The sequence below is a fragment of the Corvus moneduloides genome, chromosome 5 (assembly GCF_009650955.1).
Source record: "Corvus moneduloides isolate bCorMon1 chromosome 5, bCorMon1.pri, whole genome shotgun sequence".
NCBI classification, from domain to species: Eukaryota; Metazoa; Chordata; class Aves; order Passeriformes; family Corvidae; genus Corvus; species Corvus moneduloides.
Genome location: NC_045480.1, coordinates 46517665 through 46540433, shown reverse-complemented (window position 1 = coordinate 46540433; position 22769 = coordinate 46517665). Strand labels below are relative to the sequence as shown.

The following is a 22769-nucleotide window of genomic DNA, read 5'->3' as shown; positions in this document are numbered from 1 at the left end:
TGGATCATACTGGGCAGTGTTTTACCCCCAGTAAGACACAATCCCCGTCCTTCAGGTCCCCCAGACAAAAGACTGGGGGCAAGGATCACCCTGCAAAGATGAAGGGGAGGTGGGTTTTCTAGTTCCTTTCTTACCTTGTGGGCAGTGGTTTATTGGCTCAAGATGAGCTGCAGAGATACTTGGGAAAAGAGTGAAAAGGGAGACATTAATAATGGGGGTTTGAGACTTACCTGTGTGTCAAAGGTGAATGGCAGCTGTTAATGACAGCTTTTGTTTTGTTTGTTTTTTTCTGGCTTCCCATTAAGAAAAAAATGAGGACAATAGAAAAGTAATTTTCTCTGCGTAGAGTACTGCATTTTCCATATGTAAAGGAAATGTTAGGCCTTGCTTAAACCTGGGCTTTAGCCAGTGTTGTACTGAGTGATGTGACTGCACCAGTGAAACCTTTCTTGAAACTGTGCTACAACCCCACAACTTATCCCGAGAACAGAAGGGCAAGAAACACCCCTGGGTGCTTTGTTCATGATGGGAAAGATGTGTGCTAATGTCTTTACAAACAATTTGATGGGTGAAGGTATGGATGTTAAGATCTTTGAAATGGGTTTTCATGTCTCTACTAACTTCGGGCACCAGGTTTGTTGCAGAGCCCAGACAGTTTGGCTCCTGAAACAGACAAGTGGGTCTGCATAAGCCCGAGTTTCTGAACTTTGGGGTAAAATAGTAGGTTCAAGGGGGGATATGTGGGAGGCAGTTCAGGCAGGCTGTACCTTCCTGGTACCTTAGCCAATGGGGGAAGGAAGAGGGCAACATGCGGCCGGGAGTTTGGGATAAAAGGAGGCTGCGCCCTCCAAAACCTCAAGAGAGGAAACCCTGTGGGCGTGTGCCCCAGTGGAGTTTCTTCCTTCATTCGAATAAAGTTACAGGACTCTTCTGTCTCCTCTTTGGACGTAAACCTCTGGTGTTTGTGGGTTTTCCTGACATCCAGACAGTAAGTGGGTGTCCTGTGTGGTGCAGCTTTCCTAGCGTGGAAAGCCACGGCATGGCCCAGTGTTGAGCATTTGAAAAAGCCCGTACAATTCCAGGGGAGTGAACAGAGAGCATGCTCAGGAAAATGCTCATACACTTCACTGATTCTTAGGGATTATTTCAGGCTAGTGAAACGATGTTTCTGTTGACTGAACAATTACTAGAGGCAAAGTGGAAAAGTTTATATGTTTATTTAGACAATGTTTTCAACTTTTCCCCTCAGAACAGTTGCGCTGCTGAAAACAGCAAAGGTTGGAGAGCTGGGCTGGAGTGAACGCTGGAAGTTTTTTTGTCTCTTTTTAGTCTTATCACATGATTTAAAGTATCCTTCCCTTGCTACTGTACAATCTTTAACCCCTCCTCCAGTCCCTGGTACTGCAAAGGTACAGCTCTTCCAGAGAAGTCAGACTTGGGTTAAATATTGCCTGGTTGTCAGAGGGCAAGCTGGTGCTTGCAGCAGGTAGGAGAACAGGCAGTGGTTGCTGTTCTGGGAAAGATAGGGCAAAGACTCAGTGAAGGAGGAAACAGAGGAAGGAAGGGCTTCATTAAAGGGTGAACATCCCACATGGGTTTGACTGAGTGACACTTCCAAGCCAGTGAGCATAGGAAGCCTGGTGAGAAGCAGGAGCAAGAGGATTGTGACTTAAATGCAGAGGTGTTTAGCAAAGTTAGGTGGAATTTCTGAACCTGAAGTAAGACAGACTCTTGCCAGCAGGACTTACTGAGAGCAGACATGCAGCATGGAGTTTGACTTGCTGGGAACAAAGGGGAAACCAAGGGACAGGACTGTGGTCAGAACAGCTGAGCCCCACCACATAACCACGTGTTCCATCTAAAGGGGGCCTTCCTCCTCCCTTGCTCTTCCTCTCACCCAGCAATTGTACATTACATCTTCTCCCCACATAATCCCTGTTGTTTTCAATTAGCCAGTGGCAAAGAGCAGAGGGCTGTTGCTTAAGCAACAGTTGCTCATCCAGGGAACTGTTGTCAAACACCAGGCACACTATTCCCAACCCTATCGTCGTCCAAGACAAAAGATGTACAGCTCCAAATCCAGTTACACCAGTACTCCCATACGAGAAGGGCCTTTAAAAACAGTTTTACAAGTTGTTGCAGCTGCACGTCTGTTTAGGCTGTGGCACTGTGATTTCAGGCACAACATTACCCTCCCCTTCCAAATAGTTACTCAGGCAACTTTAGTTTTAGAAGCCAGGAATTGCTGCAGAGGATTAGGTGCTGTGTGCCTAGCCCTGACACCCAGCTGCACAGCTTTCAGCTGCAAACTTGAGAGCACATTTTCCACATCTCTTGGTACCTACTGCCTCTCCTTTCCATGGACTGAAATCATGTGGAACCAACCACATAAATGGGAACTGTGTAAAATCTGATGGCACAAAATTAACCATTCAGAGCATCTTGAAACAAACAGGACTTGACAGGACGTGTTCTGTGCCAGGTTTGTGCTTTGAGTCAGATGGCTGTGGTGGATTAGGTCTGGCAGTGGCAACCTGAACACTGGGTTTACTGCTTGGTAAAATCACAGCAACAGCAGTTGGAAACAGTCTTATGTTAGAAGCTGAAAGATGTTTTGAAAAGGCTATGTTAAAATAGGTACAAATATTAAGCCTGATTGCTTGTAGAGAAATATCCTCTGAATAAAAAAGGTAACTTTCAGTAAGTACCTTTTTGAAGAGTCTTAGTCTTATTTGTGCATGATATTTTGTAGTGTATGAAATGATGCCTTTGCCAAAGTTTGTCCCTTCACAGTATCAACTGCTATCCAAGAAGGCAGCGAAACCATAACAAATGCAATCTGTTCTGTGTGCTTTTCTGAAAGAGCAAAGAGCAAGTAGCTAAGTGTGGATAACCTTCTGGAAACTCGTATTCCCTCAAACTGACCCCTGTTACACCCACTTCTAGGCAGAAGTGAGAACATGGCGCTTCCACTGATCTTGTAAGGTAGGAAAAACCAGTGCTACTCACAGATGAGGAGCTTTTTGGAGAGGTAGTTTTAATATGTGTTGTTCTACTGATCCTGTTCACCACACAGGTGTGGAAACCTTCATGCTGGAAGGAGGGAGGAGGTGCCACAGTGGAATGGCTATGAGTCAGAGAATTTTACTGACTTTTAAAAAAAATAATTTATTAGATTGCTCTCATCATGAGATCTGTGTCTACTGAAAGCTGTAGAACGAGCTTGTTCAAAAGGATTAAGGCCAGGATTTCTGAGATGTAAGTGATGCTGCATAGAGCTTGAAATTTTGGCCCAATCTGTCTTTCAAACATGACATGTCTTGTAAGTAGCAAAGGAGGCAAAACAAAACAGATGGAGACCTTTTTTAACCCAGACAGCAATGCTTTTTCTCCACCAGCACTAAAAGAGATTCCTCCCAGAGCACAATACTACAAAGTGTATATATGGTGTGAGGCTCTGAATAGTGTTTGCATTGTTAAAGCAAGTGCTTGTAGGCTCTATTCCTGGCAGTGAAGCAATTAATATTTAATTTTTTTAGAACACTGGAACCATAAACACATTTTTACCACATTAACACAGACAGTTACGGCACATTGGTGTACTTGCAGAGTACAAAAGTTGAGAAATCTGGTCAGACTGGTTTCTGAAAGGTGAAAGAGATCTCTGTTGAAGTGATAAACATTAAAATACTATTAAGATAACATTAATAGTGGTGCTTTCAGAGAAGCCTAAGCAATTTGGTCACTAGAAAAAAAAATGAGGAAAACCAGATGGTGCAAAAAACCTTCTTCCAGGCAATGAACCTAAAAGGGCGCTTATGTCAAATTCAGTTGTGAAATTATACACAAAAGAAAGAACCAAAGTTCCCTCAGGAATCTCAAGTCATCTAAAATGCTTTAACAATTCTAAATGCAGTGCCTTTATTTTTATAACAGATGGATGTTAATATTGAAATATGCTTTCTATTAGAAACGCAGTTGCAGATCCCTGCTCTCCAGCTGATGCAGGATGGAAACAATCCATCTGAGTGTTAATGTCAGGTTTCTTGTTTTGGCAGAAGTTTTTATTTATGATTGCATTTTTTGCAGACATTACAGGCTTTGATGTGGAACATTTCTTTCACGATACATATTCACTGCAGGACTGTCTATATTCAAGCTGCTCGAGAGCATCCTGACCACGGAATAATTGGTGTAGCCACTTCCGCGTGCTGCTAAGATTTCTTGGAGTGCACATGTGGGATTTTTTTGGAAAGCACTGGAGAACTAACTGCACTTGACTGCTGTCATAGCTTAGGAGTGGTGTAACTTGGGTTTTAACCTATAAATCTGATGGGGCAGCCCTAGAGTTAAGGGGGTTTGTGAATGGCTCAGACTTGACATAGAGCTCAAAGGAGTTTTTCACCGGGGAGCACATCTTTTGTGTTTGCCTGGCATAAGGAGAGCGTTGAGCAAAGAAGGAGCTGTCTGCAAATAAGGTAAGTTCTGCAGGAAGAGGGGTAGGCAATGGCAATGTCAAAACTGCTTACAGAAGCTGGACTGAAGTTGGGTTAGATTTTTTGGAGCCAAGTAGTCTGAGCCGGTAGCATCCATGTATTTTGTAAAGGCAAAGCTTTGATGTGAGTCTGTCCCCCTGTGTGTTCAAGTTTCTTTGCCAGAGTAGCTGCTCAGAGCTGTAACCTTTATTAGTACCAGAGCACAGCTGTGCTCTAAGCACCCTGCTCCAAACTATGAGTATCCTGAGAGCAGTGAAGAAGGAAGAAAGACACATGGAGTTTGCAAGGATGTGGTGCTTAGGCAAGGGACCTCAGGTTAAGGTTTTAGGGCAACCTCTCCCAAATAAATCCATAACATAATACATAAAAATATGTATAAATTTGTAATACAACATACACGTATTACAGAGTTTCTCTTCTGGATGATGAAAATGACAGGCAGGCATATATGGAGGTTGGAGAAAGGAGCTTGCCCTTGGGAAACAGAAATAGCTAAGCAGAAGTAGGGCCAGTTGGCAAGACTGGCCAGCACACACAAAACATCTCTGCTGTTCAGGCTAGGAAGGCTGTTACTCACAGGAGTAGATCAGGGATACTTTTTACATGCTCAGTTTAAATATCTAACAAAGTATCTTTTTGCTCCTTCAACAACTCCTGATGTAGTTTGTATTCTCCAGTTGTTTTTGTAGCTAGGGAAAAACCCCATTTACTTTCTCCAGTTTCAGAGACATTTCTGCTTTGCTAGCTGGGGTGGCTGGCCCTGCCTGCACCCACTGCCAGGCGGTGCAGCACAGCTCGCTTTGAAGTTGGCCAGATGACACAGAGAGAGGGGTTTTTGCAGTCTCCCAGTGGTGTCAGCTCAATAGGTACTCAGGTCCTGCTGAAAGTTTTGATGTTCATAAATCAGCTCAGCCTGAGGAATGTCAGGGCCAAGGAAATTTTTCAGATATTCATGGTGAAGAGTCACGTGAGTGCCCAAGAGACGAAAGAACCACTAAGAAATTTGGGTTCCTCATTTAGGACTGGGATTGTTGCCTAAGCAGGACTGGGTGCTGCTCTTGACCTCTCTGTTGCAGCCAGTGAGTGCATGGCTAGGCTCTGAAAGAGCAACTTTTTTGGGTTTTCTCTAGTTTTGGAACAATGAGGACAAACTATGGAGGTTTTGAGTCCCATGATTGCTTAAGGGATTTTATGTTTCAAGGGCAATTTGAGCAGTTTAGTGGCCTGGACCATGCGATGGTGGAGCAGGGTGAATCACAGAATCAGTTAGGTTGGAAAAGACCTCTGGGGCTACTGAATCCAACCTTTGACCGGACACTACCATGTCAGCCTAGACCGTGGAAAGAAGGGCCTCAGCCAGTCTTTCCTTAAACACCTCCAGAGACGATGACCACCTTCCCGGGCAGCCCATTCCAATGTCTAACCATCCCTTCCGTGGCTAATATCTAGCCTAAACCTCCCTTGGTGCAGCTGAAGACTGTCCTCCTGTCACTAGTTACCTGGGGGAAAAGACCGACCCCCACCTGGCTACAACCTCCTTTCAGGTGCTTGTAGAGCGATAAGGTCACCCCGAGCCTTCTTTTCACCAGGCTAAACATACCCAGTTCTCTCAGATGCTCCTCATTAGACTTGAGCTCCAAACCCTTCACCAGCTTCGCTGCCCTTCTCTGGACTCGCCTCGTGAAGGCGATGCCGTGGGCACCGCCTCGAAGCTGGGCAGATCAGCGTTATCATCCCTGAACGGGACAAAGGAGCTCACAGCAGCGGGGCCAGGCACAGACAATCCCCGCGGCCGCCAACTCTACTCCTGGGTACGAACCCTCCCCTCGGGCGGGTGCCCCTTCCCCCTCGCACGCCGCCCGCCCGGTGCCCCCGCCGCTGCCGGGTGACCCCGCTGGGCCCGGCCCCTCCTGCCGGGGGCGGGCGGGGCGGTGCCGCCGCTGCGCGCTGTGTGCTGGAATGCGGGGGCGCCTCCGCCCGCCGCCGCCGCCAGCAGCGCCTCCCGCCCGCCCCGCCCCGCCCCGCAGCAGCCGCGCGGCCGGGCGGCCCGGCGCCGCCGGTGGGTGAGTGAGTGCGGCGGGGCCCGGCGGGGCCGGGGAGGGGGGGCCGGGAGCCGGGCGAGAGGCGCTGTCCAGGGCTGATCTGCGGCCGGCGGGCGGGCGGGGGCGGCCGGGCGGGCCGGGCCGCGGGGCGATCAGCACCACGGCTAAGGAGCCGCGCTGGCCGCGGGGGCGCTCGCCGGGCCGCGCCGCCGCCGGAAGGCGAAGCCGTCGCTGGCCGGGCCGGGCCGGGCCGGGCGCAGCCGCAGGCCCTGGGCCCGGGCGCAGGCCCGGGGCGCCGCTCGCTCCCCCTCCCGCAGCCGGGCATCGGGTGGGCGCGGCCGCCGTGACCTTGCCGGTACCGAGGCGCTTCCTTCGCCCCGCGCCCCCGCGCCGGCGCCGCTGCCCTGCCCTGGCCGCCGCGGGGGGAGGAGGAAGCCGGACGTCCCGACCGGCCGGCGGCAGCGGGCGGGCCGGGGGCGGCGCGGGGAGGGCGCTTTGTGTGGGCAGGCAGAAAATGGCCGCATGCCTGTCAGGCAGGGAGGGAGGGAGGGAAGGAGGGAGGGTGGCGGGGGCACGGCCCGGCCCGGCCCGTCTCCCCCGGCGGATGTGCGCCGGGCCGCGGGGAGGTCGCCGCAGGGCCGGGCCGCCCCCCTTTGTTGGCGGCCTTGGGCCCGGCGGGGCCCTTGGGGCGGGCGGCGGCCGGACAGGGGCACTCGGTGGAGCCTGGCCGCAGCACCCACCGGCGGGCCCCCGGTGTCTGGCGTGGCAGGAGCCGCGGAGCCCGGCCCGGGGTCGCTCGCCTGCCCGGAGCCCCGCCTGGGCCCTGGGACCCCGTTGTCAGCGCCTCCCACCCGTCCTCCACACGGTGGGATCCTGCACCACACGTAGGCAAGAGCTCAACAGCCCCTTCGGGCGAGGACCGAGGTCCCCCAGCTCCGGGTTCTGCTTCCCGCTGCCCCAACACGTCAGCAAAGAGCTTTAGTTCGCTGGTGTTCCCTGGAGGGCTGCTTCGACAGTACACAGCAGAGGAGGGTTTTCCACACTCGGGTGCTTACAGGTGTTCCTTTTCTCTTCCAACAGAATTACTGCCATGGCAACTCAAGTGCTGGGACAGTCTGGTGGGAACAGCCTCTTTCCTGGCAGTTCTAATATTGGCATGGCATTGTCCAATGACATGTATGACTTACAGGACCTTTCTAAAGCTGAGCTGGCAGCTCCTCAGCTTATTATGTTGGCAAATGTGGCCTTGACGGGAGAAGTTAGTGGCAACTGCTGTGATTACCTGGTTGGAGAAGAGAGACAAATGGCAGAACTGACAACGGTGGGGGACAGCAACTTCTCAGATAGTGATGGAGAGGGTATGGAAGATACCCAGGCTGCGGAGAGTGACCGTGAAGCACCTGAAAATATGGAATTAAGCTCCCTTGAGGTTCCTAGTGTGGAAACTCAAGGTCCAGCTGCTTGTTCCCCTCCTAAGACTCCCAGTGTGGACAAAGATGTCTCATTGGAAGCACTGGGTACTCCAGAAAGCACAGAGGACAAGTGTAAGAGCTTGAAGAGCAAACCATTTCGTTGTAAGCCTTGCCAGTACGAGGCAGAGTCTGAAGAGGAGTTTGTGCATCATATCAGGGTTCACAGTGCTAAGAAATTTTTCGTGGAAGAAAATGCAGAAAAGCAAGCACAGGTGAAGGAGTCTGATTCCTGCAGTGCAGAAGAGGTGGATTTCTCTAAGGGCCCAATCCGTTGTGATCGCTGTGGCTATAACACTAACAGATATGATCACTATCTGGCTCACTTGAAGCACCACAACAAAGCAGGCGAAAACGAGAGAGTCTACAAGTGTACCATATGCACTTACACTACTGTCAGTGAATATCACTGGAAAAAACACCTAAGAAATCATTTTCCCAGGAAAGTGTATACCTGCTCAGAGTGCTCCTATTTTTCAGACAGGAAGAACAATTATATTCAACATATTCGAACTCACACAGGTAAGTTTTTCATCTTTTTTTGACTGAAATGCAGTAAGACTTCTGAGAATCTGTGATGAATGAAGCAAGCAGAGTCCTCTTTTTGCAAAGTTTGTTCTACCCTGATAAAGCTTTGTGCTCTTTTCTCTTGGTTCTACCAGGTTATAGCCTCATGGAATTTGGTCTGAGCTCCAGTCTACAGTCCTAGAGGACTGAGGAAATTTCAGATGCCCAAGAGAAGATGAAGGGCATCCTGTTTAGTAATTTTAAGCCAGTTTTTTGAAGAGGGCAGGACAAAGTGTGCCAGTGGTAATTGTCAGGGTCTACAACGCCAAAACCTGATGTACTCTAAAACCAAAACAAACAGGTTGACAAAAGGTGCCTGAATCCCATAGGTAGTTTTGAAAATGGTACCTTCAGACTGAGCTGAAACTTGACTAAGATGTAATTACAGAGAAGAAAGAGCTGATATATACATGCAAAGGAGTATATATCCAGCATCCACAAAGTCAGAATAAGAGTTGAACAGTGAATTAATTCCTTTTAATGCTCAGAGGCTTCGTTTTTTCTAGGGCCTGCATCACTGCAGCAGCCAGAAGTAGACACATACTTTTGTTGCCATATAGGAAGCCTTCGAGGGAGTCTGGCCTGACTTCCTGACTTCTCCTAGCCTCGGTTTGTAATTGGAAGGGACAGTGTGAGGCCCCTTTTTCCCTGGTGTATACCAAGTGGAATCAGAGGACCTGCAGTGTTGCTGCCATCCTGTGAGCTGGGACCACAGGTGACTTAGGAAATACCTTGCTTTTCATCAGAGAGCCTCACCAGCCTCTCACATGGGGAGTTCTGACGAACCAAAACTCCTTTCAACGAGGGGTTATCATATCCATGTCACCTCTCTGGGCCATGGGGTACACTTACTATGCCTCCTAATCCCTTTTGTGGAAGTGAGAGGGCAATTCAGAGCTTCCTTGCTGCTTCTTAGAAGCTTTTATTTCCACCGTGTCAGGGCTTTTCTGTGGAGAGGGTTGGCTTGTTAACCATCTCCTAGTGTGCTCACCTGACTTGGTTCCCCTTTATTTTAGACTGTGCTGGCTGAGCAAAGCACTGGGGAATTTCTCCTTTAAAGTCGTGTTTTGTCACAGCAGAGGCATGAATGGTTTGGAGGTTTCAGTTCAGTTGGCTGCAGCTGTCTGGAAGGGTTGGGCACTCCGGAGGCCTCGGGGCTGGGCTTGAGCTTAAGTGTGCAGGAGTTTGTGTTCGTCGGCTCGTTTCAGTATCTGCTTTGTTGAGGCTGGGAGGGTCTGCTGGGAATTTCAGTACTTTAAGACATACTATTCTCCTAAGAATAGCTGTGTGCTGTTGTTCAGAGGATACCATCAGTTTCAAAATCAGTCCTGTCTCAGTATTTTTTTTCTAAACAAGTAAATAAAGTTTATTGTGAGAGGTATTAGGAAAATGGTGTGGTTTATCCTCCAGATCATTTTCTTTGTGTGTTTTGTAGGAGATAACAGGAAAGAGACCAGGTAAAAATGTCAAAATAGTAAGAAAAAACCTAAATGAATCATGTGGGGAACTCATGGTGAAATGTGAGCCAGTGCTGTAGTTCCTGTCTAGTTTACATTTGTCTCAACTTTAAATTAATCTCTGCTTGTGTTTGTGGATGACATTAGGTCCCCCTTTCTGATTTCTGAAAGCACTTGTTGAGTTTTACAGAAACTAACCATGAAAGCATGTTTGCTGAAGAAGCGCTCTCTTATCACTGCATTTGACCAATTTACCAATGAACTGTGTTAAACTTTAAAAAAATCAAGCATATCCAGATCCTCTTTTGCTCCTTTGAAGACAGTGGTGCAGTCAAGGTTTCTGGTTCTTTTCATTACTGTAATTAAGCTGGAATGAGCGATTATGATTTCGGCATGTTTTAGTCTACCCTTGTAGGTGTTTCTTTGCTACTTCATAACTACATAGTTAAAGTGTTTCAGGCAGTTCTTGCTTGATAAAAAACTTCCAAATATGTTAGTAGAATGATTTAGGAATGTGCCTTGTTTCCAGTAACATTGATTTTGTGGAGGAGACTGTTAAAGCTGGGTATTAGAAGAATGAGTAAGCTTCTGGCAGGTATATTTTATATACCAGGCTAAAAGTCTCTGCCAATGTTAGTGTGTAATAAGTTGCCTTAAAAAACACAAAACCAGAATGCACAAAAAAACTTCCCAAACAACCCCTACCCCAAAAAATCCTGAAAAAACACCCGCAGATATTTTATAGTCAAAAGTATTTGCAGACTGTTTACATAACAGTATTGAATTTAGTAAAAACTGTCTAAATGATACCAAAATAGCTTTGGATTGTAGTTTTCATTTGAAACCAAAAAACATATTTGTTGGGAAAAATGAATGGGATACATCCATCCATCATTTTCTTCCTGTTTTATGGGTTCAGAATATTAAAGAAGAAAGTTGGAATTGTTTGTTTCTTTGGTTTCCTGATTGCTAATAGGTGAAATAATTTTGGATAGATACTTTTCTTTCTCCTGTTTTATGTTCTTCACCAGACTTTTTAAAAAAATTTTTTTTGTGGGGGAAAATGCCTCTTTGCAGTTAATTTGATTCTGCTGTGTTAGAGCCGTACAGTTTTCTGAAACACTGACTGTACAGAGTGGGGTTTCACTCCACTGTGAATGTGCTGCTGCTGCTGGAGAAAGGCAGTCTCAGTTTTCTACCTGTATCCTGGGACTAGCTGATTCAGCTCGCTAAAATGGAGTAAAGGAGATCCTCTTGTCCAGGTTGGTTCTCTGCTGGTTAGTGAACTTAGTTGCCTTACTAAGGGCTCATGCAAACACCAGAGCACGTGGCCAGGAGCAGGGAAGGGGGCTGCATGCATGATTGGGAAACATACCTATCCTCTGCATGCTTGGGGACCACGGGAAGGCAGGCTGAGGTTGTCTGCCTGCCTGTTGCTTGCATCCATGTTGAAAAGCAGGTGTCCCAGAGCCCACCCTGTACTGAAGATACCTTGCAGCTTGTGACAGTGCTTGTGTGACAGGCTGCTGACAAATGTGGGGGACCTTGGGCAGACGGATGTTTCAAGGACCCTATAGATGGTCATAGACTTGCCACCTGGGAAAGCTGCATCTGGAAGAGCCTGTCTGCTGCCCAGTGGGTGGCTGGAGATGTTCAGGGCAATCCCTCCCTCTGCTGCTGGAGCAGAAAGGACTCTTTGTGTCAGGGACAGATCTACCTGAGCTCGTTAGTGCTCGTTAGACCTTTTAGACCAAGTTTTGACTTGATTTACCTGCTGATCCTGAAGCTGTACTATGTGCAAGACAGTGCAGCATTGTTCTCTTTCTTTTTTCCGTATTTTGCTTGTTAGAAGAAATTTCTAGAAAACTTCGTTGAAAATAATCTGAAGGACTATATAACTAAGACATCTGCTTCAGGCAGTTACAATGTTCTGTGTCTAGTTTTGGCATTATTAAAAAAGGCTTTATCAAGACATTGTTGAGGAATACCTTTGGTGCAGGTAGCTCAGTGTGCAAGCTGCAGTTCGAGATGCAGGTTTTGCTCAGGGTGAGAGCGCAGAGAGGCCATGAATTGCCAACCCTGTACTGGTGGTGCCAGCCAGGTGAATGGACACTTGAGAGGCACAGCAGGAGCCATGGACTGCCAGCCTTTTGGATAACAAAGCAGATGAAGACTGGTGATGCCAGCGAGGTAGATGGACATGGAGAGGCTCAGCAGCAGGAGCAAAGGCTGGGGAGGAAGAGCGAGACTTGCGTGCGGGTAGATTGTGAGGGTATAAGAGCCCAGGGGTTCCATCGTTGGGGGTCCTCTTTGGAGGCACCAGCTCCGGGTGTTTCTGTGTTACTGTGCCATGAGTAAGTGGCTTTATGGAATGAGACATCTGAGACTCTGCTCTGGGAAACCTGGGGTCAAACTAGTGAGGAAACCTGGTCTGACACTGTGTGAGTGGGGTGTGCAGGGAGTCAAGTGGGGCACGTGTTGGGTCACTGGAGCTCCTGCCGTGAAGGGGCTTCAGACCCAGCAGTCTGGCCTTGGGAGTGTGGCTGCCAGAGTCTCTTGAATGGTGGGAACTTTCCTTAACAAGATGATCTTAAATTTGTATGCCGATATCAGTCTGCCTGTTCATTTGCATAGAGTTAAGTGCCTGCTTAAGCTTTTGCTAGATTGCAGCTTATTCTGTAAGTGTCTTCTGGAGAGGTTTTTTTGATGGCTCGTTTGCATATAATGAACGAGCTTATAAAATTACAATACATATCCTTTGGGGGATTGTATTTGACAGAACAGCCTGTACAATGCATTTAATTCTCAAGTGGCAACAACACATTTTAAATTAGTTGTGTTCATTATGCTTAAATCCAGTATGTTTTGTGGCTGTGCCCTATGTAAAAAAGGGCATGAAAGAAAGCCTGTTTCACATTCCTAACGTTGTAGGTAACTTTACAGATATGAAATTTCAGGTAATGGGAAGAAGATATGACTGAATATTCCAGGACCTTCGGCCACATATTTTTTAATTGTAAGGAGTCATTTAAAACCAAAACCATTTCTTTGTAACAAAAGGAGTACCCCTCCCTTGTACATGACTTAATCTTACTGTGTGTATTGCACCAATCTCCTACTTTGTTTTAATTGGAAAGGGAGAGGAGTTGTGGTTGTTAGGGTGAATTTACCTTTAAACTGCTGATCTAATCAAGAACGATAGTCTAAATGTTGGATGGAAGGAAGAAATGTGGAATTAATCTGCATTACAAAGGCTGCTTCTACTGCTGTTTTGGCACAGGCCAGCAGCGGAGCCTGACATCACATACTGGCAGATGCAGGTCTTTGCTGCTGCAGATACAGGTGTGCTTCTGAGAGTGAACACATAGCCCGTGTGCAGGGCTTTTGCTGATGTCCAGGTCTCTGTGATTTGGAGAGCACCTTGGTTGTATGCTTCATACGTAGCAAATTTATCAAAATGCTGTAGTGTAATTCTGGGTATGATTTGAATAAATACTATGACTGAGTAACTTCTTTTTCCCTTTTCAGCTTCCCTCCTCTCTTCTCTTGTGGGCGTCCACCCAAGACTAAAAAGTCTTTGTAGTGGAGACAGTGTGCTAGCAGTTTGGGGCAAAACCTCCTGGTGCTTATCTGGACCTGCCTAACATGTTAATTATAAAACTGTCTGCCTTTGTTTGGAGCTTGTCTTCACTTGAAAAAGATTTTCGAGTATCATTGTACTGATACAATTTTTAGCTACAATTACAAGCTGACTGTCCTCAGTGGAGATATAATTTATGACATCTTAGTTTCCATTAGTTCTCCAGAACCAAGAACTCTTCAGGCATGGGGTTTTGAGTCTTCAAAAGAAATGTTTATGCTACATTTAAGCTTTTGCTAGCAGCATAATTTCACTGAGCAGGGCATCATGCTTTTCCATGCTGCAAGCTATTTTCACTCTGCCAGTAAAACTTTGGAAGTAAAGACTTGGTCTATCTGCAGTTGTGTTCTGGTGGTTGTACCACATCTTAATCCAAATTAAACATGGAGGTTTTGTGTAAGATGTTATGCAAAGCAAAAACATAGCTAGTTTCTTACAGGATCTTTTGTGCATCTTCTGAGTGTTGGGAGAAAATGCTGTAGGGAAGTCAGTTCTGGTGGCTTAAGGCTTTTTAAAGTTGTCTGTCCTCATCACCTTTTTGCTGAGGTTACTCTTGACCCCAGGTGGACATTAGAATGTGCCTCTGTCATATCCTGCCCTTTCACTGCCCTCATTCATAAGGCATGACATGTTGCAGTGGTCCAGCTTGGGCATATACTTCTCACTGTCCCTTGCTGCGAGATAACGTGCTCTACAGTGTGAGGATCTGTGACAGCCTCCCCTGTGTGGCTTTGTAACCAAGTTTGGGAATCTGCTGTGTTTCAGTAACTACTTTGCTGTTTGTTTTTGCAGGGGAGCGACCGTATCAATGTGCGATGTGTCCTTATTCCAGCTCTCAGAAGACGCATTTAACCAGGCACATGCGCACCCACTCAGGTTGGTACAGAGTGGCAGCAGCGTGACTGAGGAAAAGGGGGTGGGTCACAGTATCACAGCATGGTTGCAGTTGGAAGGGACCTCTGGAGGTCATCTGGGCCAGATCCTGGGTCCAGAAGGGCCACCTAAAGCAGCCTGCCCAGTTCTGTGTGAGATGCCATCTTAGCGAGTATGGCCTGAGCTTTTAGCTCCTTTTATAATGGGGAAGGTTGTCTTGCTAAGGAATGCTAAGTGCCATGAATATAACTGATAATGGGAATATATCCTTTTACTTTTCAAGATCTATTCTGATATTCATAGGACTGCTCTAGTAGTCCTAGTAATCTAGGAATAAATACAACATTGTGATGATATAGGAACAAATCTTTGTACTCTGCCTGCTGTCATAGCTGAGTTCAAATCAGTGAAGCTGGGAAAATTTTGAGTAGCTGAGAGTCTCCTCTGTGATGTCTGGGATTGGATCTCATCTAGGGGTTCTGAGCTTTTGTTTAGTATGACACAGTGATATAAATTAGTGTCTGCTTGTGGCAGGGAGACACAGGAGAAAAAGCAAACTCAAGAGGATGTTCACAAGTAACTCAGTCTCATTGCACTAAAAGCCAAATTAACAATTTTCACTAGCCTTTATTTCCAGTTACTGGTCATGAGCTGTGTGGTGTTACAAATATCTGCCCTTGCGCTCGTGAATCTCTTTTTGAATGAATTAACAGCATTTTTGGGAGCTGTAACACCATAGACACAAGCATAGTTGTCCTTTATGACTCTTATAGGGGAGTTCAGGTAGACCTGAGCCTGTGCTTTTGATTTGTTTTTGTAAAATCTGAATTGACCAGCCCTAGGTGAATTCCTAATGCTGGCAAACAGGAGTTGAAGTCTCCTGAGCAGTAATTGTCTCAATTTCAATTGATGAGGCTTTTAATTGAAACCAGGAGTCAGTCAGTTTTAACTGTAGTGGAGTGAGGCTTGGGCCCATTAAAAATAGCCAGCTTTAAAATGTCATGTCAGTATTTTGGTGTGAGAATTTTGTGAATGTAGTATTCTGCTTTCAGAAACAAAAATAATAGTTGGTTGAACCTCTGGTTTGCAAATGAACCACCAAATTTGCAAATGGTTTCATCAATACCGAGCCTGGAAACCATGTCACTAGCATATTACTCCGCCCTTGTTCTGTTCAAGGAAGTCTCAAATCTGAGGGAGGTAAGGAGTGTGATCTGCCTGTGGCCCTTGCCTCAAAGGTCTCTGAGGGAAGGCATGATTTTGCTGTCAGGGGTGCTGTATTACTAGCTCCCCTAAATTCTGCTGTATGTTTTATTGCATTGCCCAGACATCTGCACCTTTTCTATGGCAGTTTCTGGAGTCCTGCAGTTCACAGGCTCGCAGGTGCTGTAGCTTTCTTCCCATGCCGGATGGCAAATAACAGTGGTTTAGAGCCTAATTCAGAGCTGTTTTTTTAGCCATATTGGTACATATCCTTTTCACTTGCGCAGTAAAACCCCTGGATTTAGTAGAGACGATGGACACAAACTCTTCACATGCTATCTTTGAGTTACGCTGTTGCAGCTGCCTCTGAGCACTCTGTGCGCTTAGAACAGCTTGTTCATGTGTATATAAGAGAGGCTGTTCTTGTCCTCCCCCAGTGTAACACAGAACTATTCTTTGAAATTTAGGTGATAAAGGCTCTATACTTGGAGGAAGGATGAGCAATAAACACATCAAGCTTAAACTTGTGGAAAATGTCACCAGGAAGTGGGAGAAAAAAAGAAGGAAGTAAAGTGGAGAGGGAGGGAATCAAAGTAGCTCTTCTTTAAATAATAATTAGATGCTGCAGACAGACATGAAATGATCTGGACTCTTAAACAAGTGTCCCGCTCCTTCCTGCCAGGGAGGCAGCACAGCTTTTCTAGAGTTTGTGAGGGTGTTGCAGATACGTGGTTAACACACACAGGCACCACATCTTCACTGCAGGCTGGCTGGTCTCCTGAGTCATGCTACAGAGCATGCTTGAGTATGGGCAGTGGGTTGCAGGGAAGGGAGAAGCCCTGTTGTATGGGAGCAGAAGGGACTAGAATGGATTTTCAACATACTGAAGAAGTAGCATGCATTAGTTCTGCAGATCAGTTTTGAGATGCTGGTTCAGAGCTCAGGAGCATCCCAAATTCCTCAGCTAAATTGGCACATGCACAGATGCTCCCGAAGTATTTCTGGACTTGAGTTGTTGCACTAGAAGTGTTTTTCCTATTTGCTTTGATGTGTAAGGGAAAGCTACTTCTGCTGCAGTGGCATGTGCTAAACAGAACGTTTCAGGACCACTTCTGCAAGAGTCATTGCACTAACATAAATGCAGATTTTAATAGTAACATGATGGCTTTGAAGTATGTTTGTTTAACTTGCCAAGAGTAGCCTGCAGGCAATGTACCACGTGTTGGAGGCACCAAAACACTGAACTGAATTTTTTCAGAGGTAAAGATCATCTGGGCACCCCTTTCATGTTCTTAGGTTTTTGCCAGCTTCTTTTCCCTCATTTCCTTTTCAATGCAAACATGAAGTATGCTAAATCTGTGTAAAGTTGGACTTTTTTTGAAACGCTTGTGTGAAACTGCTATTCATCAAATGTTACATTTCCGTTTTTCTACAATGCATTCAATGGACCAGTTGGGTATGGATTCCATTTGCTAATATTACTGTAGAGAGATCTCTGCCGGTATGTATGCCTAGCCAGAACCTGTGACGTTGTTACTGCTTGTTTGGTTTTGGATCCCCTTCCTCCCAACCCTCACCCCTTCTCTCTTTTTTTTTTTTTTTTTGTATTTTTTTCTTAGTGTCTCGTGAATGTGTTTGTGACTTGTGGATTTCTTATGTTGACTTTGCTTAATTTTAAAGGCGCATGGATAATTTTTTTTTTATCCTTTTCAAGTTTCATATTTCTGTATCTGTGTTAGTGGGACGTGATTGCTCCGAAACCACCATGCTTAATAATCACCATCATTCTGTTCCGTCCTCCTTTCCTTAGGTGAGAAGCCATTCAAATGTGACCAGTGCAGCTACGTGGCCTCAAACCAGCACGAGGTGACTCGTCATGCGAGGCAAGTGCACAATGGGCCCAAGCCTCTGATCTGCCCGCACTGTAACTACAAAACCGCTGACCGCAGCAATTTCAAAAAGCACGTTGAGCTCCATGTCAACCCGCGCCAGTTTCTCTGCCCTGTCTGTGATTATGCAGCGTCTAAAAAATGTAACCTGCAGTATCACATCAAGTCCAGGCATCCTGATTGTTCTGACATCACCATGGATGTCTCAAAGGTGAAGCTACGGACTAAAAAGAGCGAAGCTGACTTTTCTGAGAGCAGTAATGACAAAGTGGAGAAGGAACCAACGAAAGGGGATTCAGCTGCAAAGAAAACGGAGAAAATTGTGAAGGTGGAGAAAAAAGATAATTCGGCAAAGGAAAAGAAGTCAACAAACAATGTTTCTGCGGGCCAGGTGACAACCAGAAGTCGGAAATCGGCTTCAGAAAACAAGGAGGTGGATATTAAAACTGAGAAAAGTACTGAGAAAACATGTAAAACAAAGAAGGTCAAAAGAAAGGCAGAAACTGAGGCAACTTCCTCAAAGCAAGAGCCTGCAAATGATACCTCAGTAGTAACAAAAAAGAAAAAGAAAGTGGAAGCTAAACCCAGAGACTGCCCGGAAGCTCAAAAAAGTGATGTTGCACCAGAGGAAGAGCCTAAAAAGCAAAATTACTGCCTCAAGAAAAACAGAAAAAAGAAAGCTCTGAAAATTAAGCATAGTAAAAAAAGCAGTAAACTCAATCAGGAGAAGATTGAGGAAGAGGAGATGCCAGATGAGTATCCTATTACAGAAGAAGAAGAAGATGGATGTGTGAAGCTGGACACTGAGGGCAGTGACCAGAAGGAGCAAGATCCCACTGACACAGTGGCATTAAACAACAATGGTGGTCATGCTCTCAGTGGGGAGAGCACTGATCCCAAAGGAAACTGCATCCAAGGCCCAGGGCAGCTTTATCTGCCAGCTCAGGATGCAAACACAGAAGCTGAGGTAAAGGACCAAGAAATGCCTGCAGCAGCAGGTGAGGGTGAAGACACTGGTGGTGCAAAGGAGGAGGAGAAACAGGTGGACAGAGGGGAAGACACTTGCTCTGAGAAACCTTCCCATGCAGTGTCTTCTGAAAAAAGCTTGGATGTGCTCATGGATGTGATACCAGATCTGGCACCTGAGAAGGAGCCAGAGGAAACTGTGGCAGAAACTGAGAGTAACTCAGACCTGATGGACCTGAGCAAGACATGCCTGCCAGCGACAGAGCCGACAGGAGATGCTGCGCCAGCACCTGTGCCTGGAGAAGGGTGTACACAAAGCCCTAAAGTGGCTCTGTCCTTATCTCGGGATAACACAGCCGTGAATGAGTCTCAGGAAATGGATGAGGATGAGGGCATCCACAGCCATGAAGGCAGCGACATCAGCGACAACATATCAGAAGGAAGCGATGACTCGGGGTTAAATGGTGCTCGCTCTGTACAAGAGGAAACAAGTCCAAAGATGTCACAAGGAGCTCCGGACACCACGGTGGCCAGGGAGAACTATGTGTGCATTTTTTGTGACCGCTCATTTAAAAAGGAAGGTGAATACAGCAAGCACCTCAACAGGCACTTAGTTAATGTGTATTATCTTGAGAAGGCAGCAAAAGGGCAGGAGTAGAAGTAGCTGTGGTTTGGGGAATCTTCTTTTGTAAGATCTTACACAGCTTGTGTAAAAATACTGTAGATTTTTTTTTTTAAGCATGGTTTGCTTTAGTGTCTGCATTGGTTTCTTTTTTGGTTTAGTTTTTTTTTTTTTAAGTTGAAAATATTTTTGACAACTTTATGTGTCATGGTGAACTCATTAACTATTGGATCTCTTAATTAGAGAAAGCAGGTAGGGTGTATAAGGTTTTGTCCTATAAAGTCACTGTAAGCTTCTAGTCTATTAGCTTATGCAGCTCTTTTATAAACTGAGTTTTAGGAACAAGACTGGAGCTAACAATATACAAGTTGGATGTTTATAGAGCCACTGGCATAAGTTGCTTTTTGTTCTAGCAGCCAACTCTTTCTCTCCCTTTTTCCCTTTCCCACTTTTTTTTTTTTAAGTTCTTTTCAATGTATCTTGATGTTCAGTGTTAAACTACTTGATGGTTTTTCTACCAGGAAGATAGCTTCTATTACATAAAGAGCACTTTGTAAAAGAAATCAAAGTTGGCTAGTGATGAACATAAATGTTTAAGCTAATTACAATTATGAACATACATTTCAGATCCCCTAAGTGTGAATGATGAGCCAAAATTTGAGAGTAGTCCTTCTGATGCCTGGGGTGGCCACCTAAAAACAGAGGCTAGACAAGAATAAGGGAATAAAGGTAGGTATTTATTTGAAGGGCTTTCAGGGTACACCTTGGGCAGTCAAAAGGCTACACCCAAGATGGATGCAGGTCACGGGTTCTTCTTCACACTTTTATAAGTTTGGTTCATTTGCATATCAGGGTTAATTCTCCAATTAAAACTTCAGTTAATGATGTAATTTCCCCAGGTTTACCCCCCTTCTTAAGATTTTCATTTACACATTTTGGACCTAGGACAATCTGGGCGTCCTTGGAGAGCAAACCTAGAGAGGTTTGTTATGTCTAACCAGCATGAGAGAGCAGCAGCTAACAGGCCACACGAAACTTCAGAGTTACACACTAGGCAGTACAGGATTTGAAAAATATAAAAGTTAAACCCTAAGGCATCACTTCCAACTTTTGATTGGAAAGTCTTTGTCTTGATTAATATCTTAATCACTGATATGTAATTGGCTTTGTTGTGGGGGAGCAAGTTTGTTATTTTTAATTTCTGCTTTTTGTTTTTTGATTGTGCTTTAAGGGCTTAAAATGTTGCACTTGTTTTTGATTTTTACCTATGCAGTTTAATCTTCTAGGAATAGCGCTTGTGCAGTATATGTACACTTTATATATGCATGTTTGGTTTTGTATATGTAAGTTTTTTTTATTTGAAAACATTCAGACTTGTTGCTTACCATGAGACAGTTTTCTGTGGCAGCTTTCTGTGATGCTCCTTACTGCAGATTTTTCTTGTTTTCCTGGGATGTGATTAGCTGTGCATGAAGTTGCTGAAATTATGAACTGCTTGGCTATGCATTTTTAAGTGGCTTTAGAATTGTACAGTCCTTGAGCAAAAGGATACACATGCAGCTCCAAAACGCTCTTTTACAAGATTTATTCTGTCATGGAAATGCCACTTCTGATTCTTTGAATACACATGCAGAGTGATAAATTCTGATTTATAATTTGGGATCACCAGGCAGGAAAAAATTGCTTTCAGTGGAAACAGTCTGCAGATTCTGCAAGTCTGGATGATTATTTTTTTTCCCCTTCCGTTTTCATTTTTGTGGTGGACAGCAGTCAAACTTCAAGAGCTTTAAAACAATAAAATAGCAGCAGTGATATAATCTAACATCTCATACACAAGAAACCACAACAAACAAATAAGGATAAATCAACTGGTAAGCAACAAACCTGGCATTAAAAATCTGCAGAAATTTCTGCTCCGTATTAATTCAAGTTGCATTTAATAAAACCATCCAGCTTCCATGCAGAGAGAAACATATAAGTGATCAGATTGTCATCTCAGGTCTACATGTCATACCAGGAGTTTTTAATTCTAAACAGATTTCATTTCTAGCACACACAAATGCAAGAGAGATGGCATACCTAAATGCTGGTTGCCAACCAGTGGCAAAATGTAAACAAAATCCAAACCAGCAGGGAAGAAGGAAAACCTTCCAGGTCCCATCTGTGCACTCTTCCGACTGTCATTAGCTGCCTTTCCAGTGGGAGCAGTTGGGGACAGCTCCAAAGAAACAAATTTGGAGGCAGGTGTTATTTGGAGAGTGGAGTTGAAGAGCTCAGACAGCATTTGTCAGAGCACTTTATTGCAAGTAACTCTCTGTGTAAGCTCTGGAATAAACCCCATTCTTCACTGTCCCCACAGCATCTTCCCCTCCAAACAAACCCACTGCTGTGAATGAATAGAGAGCAACAATGCTACATTGCTTCTGCTTTTGGGAGAGATTAGTAATAGGAGGCCAAAGATTTGAGAGGGAAGGCATCCCTCATGGCAGAAATAAGTTGTATAATGTATAGTGAGTTTTTGTTTGCATAGATGGTGTTCAATCCTTACCTTGGCTGCGACAATCATTGTCAACTCAAGATCAAGTTGCAACTATATTTATGTTAAACATTAAGAAAACAAACGTAGTTGAATTGCTTTCCTAAAGTACCAGTTGTAATAGTTTTAGATGTATTTTTTTTTCCTCTTAGTAGTGTTTCTTTTATATATAAATGTTGCCACCATTTGTGAGTGATATGAGCAGATGCTGGGAATTCCAGTACGTGTAGAGGTTTAAAACTCCCTTCCTATCCTTGCTATTTTATGAGAGACTTCAAGGACTTTAGCTATGTTCAAGTAAACTCATGGACTGGCCTGATAATTTTTTCCTGTTTGTTTTTAAATGAAAATGATGCTGTTGACTGACTTTAAATTTCTCTCTGTGAGATAAAAGCAAAGGTGGTTCCCTGAAATACTGTGCTGCACATTTCTGTGAAGTGGTCAAGGTTTCAATGCTTGATCTGACAAGAACTCGTCGAAGACAACAGTCGGCTCCTCTTTGGCGGAGTTTTCTACCACAAGATGAGAAACTGAAAATAAATTATTAACGTATTAAAAAGAAGAAAAGTTGATTTTTTTCTATCTAAGACCCGTTGACAATGTCCTGAAATAGCTAATCTTGGTGCAGAACTGTGTTGAAATTGTCTGCAAGGTTTGGGATTATGTTACAGTAAAAAGGCAAGGATGTATTGTGTTTATGCATTATGTTTATCTCAAATGTTAGGCACTGCTAATATGAGTATTTGAGGGGGAGTGCGGGTCACGTAGCCTACCATATATGGTGGTCTTACATTGCTGTATCTCCCTATAAACAATGCCTTTGTTTTTTTTTTTGGTCTCTTTCAATATTGTTAAATTATTTTGTGTTGGGTTTGCCAATGCTAGCATGTTTGTGTTTTTTGGCAATAATACCTGTATTTGTGTTCAACCTCCAATATGTGGTTGGAAGGATTAGCACGCTTATACACCCCTACACTGCCAGCCCTCAGTTGAGTCATGTGTTTTGGGC

At 45.1% G+C, this 22769-nt stretch overlaps 1 protein-coding gene across 2 annotated transcripts; it reads left to right on the top strand.

Annotated features, from left to right (window-relative positions):
- The first annotated feature begins 6508 nt into the window (after window positions 1-6508).
- On the top strand, window positions 6509-19932 carry REST (RE1 silencing transcription factor). 2 transcript variants are annotated; one of them, XM_032108924.1, is made up of 4 exons: window positions 6509-6559; window positions 7619-8529; window positions 14464-14547; window positions 17558-19932. In XM_032108924.1, the coding sequence occupies exons 2-4, from the start codon at window positions 7629-7631 to the stop codon at window positions 19258-19260; spliced, it is 2688 nt and encodes an 895-aa protein (XP_031964815.1). In that variant the 5' UTR covers window positions 6509-6559; window positions 7619-7628; the 3' UTR covers window positions 19261-19932. The 2 variants fall into 2 exon arrangements, with proteins under 2 accessions (XP_031964815.1, XP_031964816.1); XM_032108925.1 differs by having other exon boundaries at window positions 6534-6555.
- The last annotated feature ends 2837 nt before the right edge of the window (window positions 19933-22769 follow it).

Excerpts from the sequence above, each read along its gene's own strand:
- REST (XM_032108924.1), top strand. The coding sequence starts at position 7,629 with ATGGCAACTCAAGTGCTGGGACAGTCTGGTGGGAACAGCCTCTTTCCT. Across the intron at positions 8,530-14,463 it reads ACATATTCGAACTCACACAG|GGGAGCGACCGTATCAATGT; the intron begins GTAAGTTTTTCA and ends TTGTTTTTGCAG. Across the intron at positions 14,548-17,557 it reads GCACATGCGCACCCACTCAG|GTGAGAAGCCATTCAAATGT; the intron begins GTTGGTACAGAG and ends TCCTTTCCTTAG.